Genomic DNA, 9,510 nt, shown 5'->3' with positions numbered 1-9,510 from the left:
ATGAAATTAATTTAATGTTCTCGGATATTTTTGATTTTGAAGATTATTTTAATGAAAATACAGAAAATCTTAATGAGACATCGAGTTTAGCAGAAGAAACAACAGCAACAGTATCAGCAGCAACATATCTCAAATAAAAAGAAAATGATCACTTACCTTTAAATTAGCAATTATCACCATTTGTTCAAGATTCCTTATTTTCAGCAGGATTCCTTTCTCCGATTTTCCAGATCCATGCACTGTATTCTTTTTTGGATGAAGTTTTTCAAAGGGACACAAAGCAATTACAAAAGCTTTATTTTAATTGTATTATGCAATGTTTCCTTTTTGATTTTTTTCCAAATTTATAGCCAAGACTATCAATAAAATTACTTTTTTTACAGTGCAAGAAAACACTTAATTCAGACATTAAATGATGAGAACAACCCAGCTCACCAGATCGTACAAATTTCAGGCCACAAAAATGTCAATAGTCTAAATAAATATAGTGGGATAAACAAGGATCAATCAAAACAGATTTCAAAGATTCTCTCACATTCAAATCAAACTGCTGTAGCAAAGCAGAATCTGCAACCACGTCAATGATGATTTACCGATCATGGCGATGGGAAGAGGATTCTTTGTAAACTCAAATTTCCACGGCAACGTTACTTTCAATTTTCACAGCTCTGAAATGGGTCTGTCCCAGAAGAATGTGTTTAATCAACAAGTGACATCTCCAACACCAACACCGGATGTTTCGCCTGATTTTCCTGATCAATCACGCTACAAGCGTATTCGCATGATTCCAGACATTAATAGCGATTAACTATTTTGTGATAAAATTGGCACGAACACTTACTGTTGATTTTTTTCCAGTTAATTCCATTTAATTGTTAACACTCATTCATGTGCATTTTGTTAAAAATGGCGAAGACAATGTTCGCGTTATTTACGCTATAAAAAGACTCCGCATATAAATACACCAAAATGACATAAACAAATTGTGTCAGCATATGATTATTTATTTTTTAAATGATTTTATCGGTGTTTTTTTTCTTTTCACTTGATATGTGTTGCATTGTAAATACAAAAAAGTTATTGTTTAACGTTTGTTTTCTTGTGAACTATTTGCAACGCTTATTGTAAAAGCGGTAATGATATTTTGGGGCGCCCAGTGGGAAATTGGTTTGAACGGATTGGCAAACGTATAAAAATATTAATTTGTGAGCATAAAATAAAAAGAAAATTTGTTGGATTGGGTGGAATATCGATTTTAATTCACTCGTGATCATAGAAAAAATATATCCTCTATGATCACTCGTGAATTCAAATCGATATTCCACCCAATCCAACAAATATCCTCTATGTAATACACGTGCATTATAAATTCAAGAGATTAAATGCGTGTATTCGTGTATATGTATATAACATATATATAATTTTCTATGATCACTCGTGAATTCAAATCGATATTCCACCCAATCCAACAAATATCCTCTATGTAACACACGTGCATTATAAATTCAAGAGATTAAATGCGTGTATTCGTGTATATGTATATTACAATTTAATAGCAATGGTTATTTGGAAGAAGCAAGACGTTTTCATAACAATGATGTTGGCTTTCCTTCTAATTGTTGTGAAGTTCGAAACAGTTGGTGAGTTATTTTATATTATTCACTTTCAACGATGCCAAATCGGCTTTCTAAACATGTCGGAAATATTGTTTTGTTTCCACTTAACATTGTTTTTAGTATATATTTGTAATGAATTACTTTAAACTAGAATTATTTTGCATCTGCGCACTGTGGTAGTACATGTGAATTTTATGTTTCCACTGACATAGCCAAGTCGTGATTTATGGTGAATTTATATAATTTATCAGCATATTCTTCAGTAATAAATCATCTAAAGAAACATCATAACATACTGATCATTTATGAAATATGATGGGTTAAAATAGCGCGTCAATATAAACTGAATAATGATGTTAAAACACCTGTTGATGTCTCAGAACCTGTTTCACTGAAACAAACCAATATGACGCCTGGGATTTTGGTCTTTGCATACTAGCAGGAAAATGGAATAATCGAACTAGCTGGCAAAATACCTGGAATTTACGTGGGGTATCGGTCCTGGATTTATTTTCAAAATGAATAAAGAACTCAATAGGCAGGCTATCCCACATCGATACTATTTTTGAAGGACTAGCACGGAATTATTTGCCTTTAAATCACAAGACAGAATCCGCGAACGATCAGCTATTACTCACAAGGTATTGGCCTTCTTACGACCAATTACCTACTTTTAAATCTTTTCCTGACCATGTCATAATAGTTGGATTTATATCAGATGCAAAGGATGCCAACACGTTGAAATAAAGATTGTTATTTTACAAATTAACGTGCACAATATATTACTCAATTACTGTTAGGCGATGTCATAATGCAAATAAAACATCCTTAAAAAAAACCATATGTTTGCAAAAAATATAAATGTTTGTAATAAACTAGACACATATTTCATGCATAGTCTTCAGAAAATCATATTTAAAAGTAACAGAATATCTAGATCACCAAAATTTCTAACGTTTACGGCATTCCGTTGGGGGTACTCGTTTGGCATTGTAAACCTTACGATTACAAGGCTAGATCGTGAAAAAACGAGATCGCGATAGAAATATCGTAATATCGAATGGTCATTTCATCCCTATGCATCGTGGAATAAGGTTCCCATCTATGTTTACTTAATGGTCGAAAATCGAATACACAAACTTATATCTTATTCTTGCAAACACGCATCATGATCTCGCATCGTGTTATCACACCTACGCATCGTCTGATTTGTGATATGTTATATATATATGTAAATTTGAATACCATCCTTCTGTTTGAATAAAAACGTATGTCGAATCATTTGAAAATAAAAAAATGGAATATATAATATCAGCTGAGCGACATCTGTGATCTCTGTTCAAATGATGAAACTTTTGGATGTAAAATGAAGCTGAAGATTTGTTATACAATGTGATACGACCGAATGAAAAGGATGTAAAACAAAGTGTGTTTTTTGCTTAACGATACAAATTGTTATTTAAATGTAAGTTGTTTGTGTGTGCACATTTAACCAGGTCAAGAGAATTTCTTGAAGACAGCAAAAATACGACTGTATATATATAGGCACACCCTGGCTTAACCAAAGAAAAATTGAAAACGAAATATTAAACTCGCAAAAAGTAAAAACTTCGCAAAACATTAGGCAGGTTTTGAGCAATCAAATGAACACGGAACGACATATTAAATACAACGTCAGTGGCTGAATGTGTCTAAATGAGTTACATCAATCTTACTCCTTAACCTTTTGCGCAGCAGACTAATTGTATTAAAACATTAAACAAAATCAATATTCTCATTGGAAAAATATAGTTTATAGTATACAATATTTAATAATAATCTTAAATTTAATCTGTATCATATCACGGCACGCGCAAACATACATGTACAAGGGAAATTAACGATCGATTATTCTTCAATTAATATGGGAACATCGAGCATGATATAGAATAAACAATTGTGTCAATAAATTGTCCCTATGTGTAAAAATCACCAGTTTTATATCTGAACGTCATTAGCCGGAATACTTTGAAAACAAAAGTAGCATAACAGGCCTGATTAATTTCTAGCACAATTAATATAACCATCAAACAATAAATAAATACAAAATATGAACAACCGATTAAAAACACGTGTTGTGTTGTTATTTATGCCACCTTGGTAGATTTACAATAGATCTTGCAGACATGCATTCATACCATGATTACTTATTGTGTGAAAATAATTATTCTCTAGTAATTTCGTGTTCTGTGCAAAACGTTTAAAAGCGAACCTTGAAAACTTTGCGTTTTATAACATAAATTCTAAAATGAAACTCGCACATTTTAACAAATTCCAAATAAATAAATAAAATAGTCGCGATGCTGAGAGCAGTATAATGTGAAAACAATAGATATCATTTTAAATGCAAACATATGTGACATTGATTGTACATCATTATCGATATGCGAACATATGTGTCTTCCTCCAACTGAGGGGATGTCGCTAAACCTGTTAGAACCTGATCTTGACTAGTTTATTGTAAAATTACTCGCTATATTACGCGTTCATTTGCAATCAACACATTGAGAGAAGTCAACGTTGTAATAAAGATATTTCTCGAAAATGAGATCATTAATATTAAGTGTTCTGTGTGTTAGTGTGTTAGGGCTGTGTGAATGCTGTAGTTGCATTGAAAAGACCAAATTGGAATTGGGTTGTGAGTCAGATTTTAGTAAGTATGCTTATTTTCAAAACATTTCGTCACGGTAATATTGTATAGCTAAAAAACATATATTGGTATTATAAATCGTTAAATGCTGTCAACTATTTTGTAAACAATTTCTCACCAATGAAGCTTAAAGTTAAAAATTTAGTTAGTATGATGTATTTCAGTATTCCAGACCGAAGTGAAAAGTACCCATCGAAATATTGCGCATCCTTTCGATTTGTACTATAAGATTGACAGACCATGCTATGAAAATACGTACAAGGTAATTGTCTTTCATATTTAGATATGAATACATATTCAATTAATACTTTATATAGTCATTTGTATTATAAATTTATAACTTTCTGTAATATTCTTATGACTTATATTGAAAATAAACATACCACATCGTAAATTCGGATTAAATAAAACAGTATCAACCATATTTCACGCAAACCAGTATAACTGCCCTGATTTATTTATATGAAAGATGTCTCCCTTATGAAGAATTGACATTATAGCCATATTAAAAGCAATTGTTTTCATATTTCTTAACATAACATAGTTGACAAATAATGGTGAAATATAGTTTATATCTCAACAATTGATTTAATAAAGTTTAATCGTCATTTAATAGTATTCGTTATTCTACTAAACCTTATTTCAAAACACGGGAAGACATAACAAAAATGTCATATTTGTTTAAAATTCTTAAATATCAAAATATCAGATTCCATTAACACGAATTTTGAATTATTCTAATAAGATTATACAAATTGGGTCTCAAATGTCAAGAACATGTTGCGTATTATTGGATTGTGTATGAACGTAAATAGTTATGTTCAAATGTTGGCTTGCTTACCTGTTTGAAGTGGTATGGTAAAATGAATAACAGTTCTGTTTTAGACATGGTTGTAGTTAGAAAAACCTCGTGGATTATAAAGAATAACAGGGATTTCAATAGTTTTTCAAAACGAGAAGTCAAATTACCTTGTGCTTGAAATCGTCAGGGGTCAAAATACTGAAATATAAATAGTTTGTTTATGGATATTTGTTGATTGTTGTACAAGTATTGCTTTGTATAACTTAAATTATATTTTGCTCAACTAAATAACCACATTTTGTGTAATAAAACAATATTTTTTATGTTAGTTTCATGGAAACATTTGTATCAACATGATGCAAAGAAGATAATTTGTAGGAGTCAAAAGCGACAACATTACACAATGCTTGCATCAAAAAGCAGGATTCTGCTTCAATTGAAATCCCTGAATATCTAGACTTGCTTCCTAGACGTCTGCTCGGTTTGTGTCGTAAGAGTAAGAGTCTCTATATCCCAACAGGCAGATATGCTCAGAATAACATTCCACGAAATGAACGTTATTTGTTATGTTGTAATAATGTTGATTTAGAATACGAATTCGATTTTTTTGTGTATATACAGCTGTTACACTGATTGCAGAAAAACATATATTAGTCGTTTATTAACCCATCTGTATATAAATTCTACGAGTTAGTAGTTTCATGCGACAAATGTTATTTCTGATCAATGTAAATATATCAAAGAAGCTTGGTTACAAGAAAACGATCCTAAATGATAGTATATAATAATTTCAGTGCCCCTTCGATAGAACACATACCCATCGATTTTATTTATTGGTGTTTGTATTTTTAATTTTCGTTCACTTATATAATGGTATTTTGTTATTATTATATACGTGAAATTAACGTGTACATAAAAGTATGGAGACCATGCACTGTTGTATAAGTTTAAATAAACTGTCTGTATAATTAAAACATGCATTTTGACTTTGTGTTCTCGCTTTATGTTTCGAAAGCCACATGGACGTTGGTAAACCGCATTTTTAACACTATGAAATATCTTAATTGGTGTTGATATGAAAACTCCAAGTGCTTGTCAATTTTTTCAGTTCAATTTCAAGCAATACGTGTCAGCGGCGAACACAGATAGAGTATACACAAGCGAGAGTAGCTCATTGTGCGGCGTCTATTTAGAAGAGGGGAAAACATACATCCTGTCAGGTACAGCGCTGGCCGATGATTATTGATTACATGCCCTCTTCGTTCAGTTACGTATCAAGATCGAAGACTTTTAAGGATTTAAATGAAAGTTACTTCATGTAGCATCGCCTGTTTTCGTACAATTCCGTCAATCCGAATGGTCCCGAGTGTGCATGTTTCTGACATATATTCATGTGGGTCAAACGGTGTTGCTCTTGCCATTAAACTGGAAGTAAAAGTGTGATCGATTAAACTAAATAAATGTTTTTTGTTTTAAGGATATATCATAGACAAATATCTATGCCTAACAGTTTAAAGTTCGACCGTTTTTTTATTTTGTTTAAGTTACGAGTGGTAATTTTCTGGTTTCCCAGGAAAAATAACAACGGTTGTGTACTTATGTTTTCTATATTCCTCATGTTACACTTAATTTACAAGCACACGTGCATATTTATTGCATATTTAAAAGTATATCTAATAAGTATTGGTTGATAAATATTTATGTTCATAAAATGAGAAATTTGTAAATAATTGGTTAAGGAAAATATGAGGGCAAATATTGAAGGTTGACAACCTGGAATGTATCCATAATTGTTGGGAATTTTTTAAACAAACTTTGTTGTAAGGCAGAATACCAAGACAATAGGATTAATGCGAAGAAATTACGTACAATATAAATATCGTTTAATGAATGTGTATATTAGTGGGGAACGATCGGTAACGCGCTGTTAATTCTTCTTATTATTATTCTTATTATTATATTTATTATTATTATTATTATTATTATTATTATTATTATTATTATTATAATTATTATTATTATTAATAATAATTATTCAGGGCGTGTGAATAAAGAAAAGCAGCGTTTTGAAATCAGCTCTTGTTTATCGTGGGTTGAGTCGCCAATCAGCGCAGAGTCGCAGCAGCTGCTGATGCAGTTCAAACAAGGAACCGTTGTGTGTCCGGAGTGATCTGCAGCGCACACGAAAAAATACATATGGACACGCTTTGCTAACTTAGTTGTACAGTACTGAACCGTGTACAAGTTGCTAACATGTCCTATTAAACGAAAGCAAACAACATAGTGTCTTAATAATTATACTTGCATTGTTTTCGGGGATCATTCATAGTTCGTACATTATTCGGTATTGCACTTGTTTTCAAATAGTACATGCACGAAGGCGACCAAATTGGTAAGAACATCTTTTGAATCGTATTGATTCGTATTGATGTGTGATGTATAACATACATGTTGTTATATCCACGCCAATAAACACTTTTGTTCTGAACTGCGGGAAGAGATATAAATCTGCAAACACCGATGGTCCCAGTAATGCGAATAAAACATTCACATTAAGTTGCCGTTTTTTGTGACATTGTGCATGATGCGTTTTGGAAAAGAATCTTCAGCGTAAAACGAACGACCTATGTACGATTAGTTGCCTAGACACGGTTTCACACCCATGCGATATGATGTATACAGACCTATACGTGAACGGGAGACATAGAAGCAATACACGGTGTTTTAATGATTTTTTTGCTGAATTTAGCTTCTAACATTCAAAAAACTATAGCGACCTTATTCACGATTAAGGCGTATGCAAAGTTAATCGCCTACTGTAGTTGTTTGAAGAGCTGTTTTATTTATTCGAATGCATTATGACGACCCATGTCAAGAAAGATTGGTACTTCCTTTTATCCTGTCTAATTTTTATGTCGTCTTATGTATTCACTTGCATTTTGCAGGGAGTAAGAGCAACGATCAAACGATATTTTAATTAGTATGTGTGCTTAGTTCAATTTAGGGTTATCTGACTTTATTTCCCTTGGTAGGTTTAAAGGGGCCGTCAACCAGATTGCTATATATCACGAAAAAAATAAAAGTTTTAACATACCATATTTTTATGTCCTCAACCACTATAGTGGGGACATATTGTTTTATGTCCCCCACCACTATAGTGGTGGACATATTGTTTTTGCCCTGTCTGTTGGTCTGTCTGTTGGTTTGTTTGCCCAAACTTTAACATTTTGCCATAACTTTTGCAAGATTGAAGATAGCAACTTCATATTTGGCATGCATGTGCATCTCATAAAGCTGCACATTTTAAGTGGTGAACAGTCAAGGTCAAGGTCATCGTTCAAGGTCAAAGGTCAAAACGGCGCAGAAGGGGACATAGCGTTTCTGACAAACACATATCTTGTTTTTACAATTATTAGTTTATATTGATTAAAATATCACGACTTGTATATTACATAACTTGAAAAATGTATTTAAGTTTTCATATTTTCAGTATATTCGGTAATACAATTTTACTGGGTATGTCTACCAGGTAATTTGGAAAGTTATGCTGTTGTGGTTATATTTTGTGAAACAACGAGGATTGCTTATATAAAGTATAAAATACAACGCTAATTGTATGAGCGTGGATGGCCGAGTGGTCTACATTGGAGACCTTTTACTCTTTTTACTCCAGGACTCCAGGGGTCAGTTGTTCGAGCCCTTTTCAGGGTTACTTTGTTTTTCTTTTTTTTTTTAAATAAGTTCTTGATTTTTTACTGGAGATTTTTAGATCCAATGTTTAAATATATCGATATACAGCATTTAAGGACGGTATTTCAGAACCTATTCTTTTTTCGTCAAACTGGTTGACAGCCCCTTTAAAGCCGTGTAATTTATTTGCGTACAAGTGACATGGGCTCTGCGTAGTGATACAACTCTATGGTAATGCTTAATTCTTGCTGCGTGTATGTCTTTTGTCCGTAAAATATAAGTTATTGCGCATAATTAACAGTCATTTTTAAAGGACTCTATACTTGCTACAATATTGGTTTGATGAATTTTTATTCATTCAGATGCACGTGAAATGGATTTAGATAAGCAGTACCGTACTGGTTTAATGCTCTTTTCTGTTTTTAAGGTACGCATTTCAGACCCGTATTTTCTCGTATAAAGACCTATGTCGCATTAAGGGCAAAGCCAATAAGTATCACACTTGCTATGTGAAATGCAGTTTCATGTATTCACTTGACGAGGAGTAAGATTAACAATAACACGATGTTAAATATTCATTTTCGGCGGATTATAGGGTACTTATTTCCGTCAAACTTACGTCAGTGTTTACGTATTACGATCTATGATATATAAGAGGCCTTTAAAGTGAATATTGCCATGGCTAGCTGACAAGTAATTTTACAAATTTCACG

At 32.3% G+C, this 9,510-nt stretch overlaps 1 protein-coding gene across 1 annotated transcript; it reads left to right on the top strand.

The window, feature by feature from the left end:
• The first annotated feature begins 4,142 nt into the window (after positions 1-4,142).
• LOC127843877 (uncharacterized) lies at positions 4,143-7,927 on the top strand. Its single transcript, XM_052373763.1, has 4 exons — positions 4,143-4,308; positions 4,470-4,567; positions 6,216-6,327; positions 7,147-7,927. The coding sequence occupies exons 1-4, from the start codon at positions 4,200-4,202 to the stop codon at positions 7,275-7,277; spliced, it is 450 nt and encodes a 149-aa protein (XP_052229723.1). The 5' UTR covers positions 4,143-4,199; the 3' UTR covers positions 7,278-7,927.
• The last annotated feature ends 1,583 nt before the right edge of the window (positions 7,928-9,510 follow it).

Source organism: Dreissena polymorpha, chromosome 9 (assembly GCF_020536995.1).
Source record: "Dreissena polymorpha isolate Duluth1 chromosome 9, UMN_Dpol_1.0, whole genome shotgun sequence".
Taxonomy (NCBI): domain Eukaryota; kingdom Metazoa; phylum Mollusca; class Bivalvia; order Myida; family Dreissenidae; genus Dreissena; species Dreissena polymorpha.
The sequence above is the reverse complement of the archived record's forward strand: the minus strand, read 5'-3'. Positions and strand labels throughout refer to the sequence as shown.

Bases quoted from the DNA above. Each gene is read 5' to 3' on its own strand.
- LOC127843877 (XM_052373763.1), top strand. From the start codon at position 4,200: ATGAGATCATTAATATTAAGTGTTCTGTGTGTTAGTGTGTTAGGGCTG. The intron at 4,309-4,469 runs GTAAGTATGCTT...GATGTATTTCAG, and splicing joins GGGTTGTGAGTCAGATTTTA to TATTCCAGACCGAAGTGAAA. The intron at 6,328-7,146 runs GTACAGCGCTGG...ATAATTATTCAG, and splicing joins GAAAACATACATCCTGTCAG to GGCGTGTGAATAAAGAAAAG.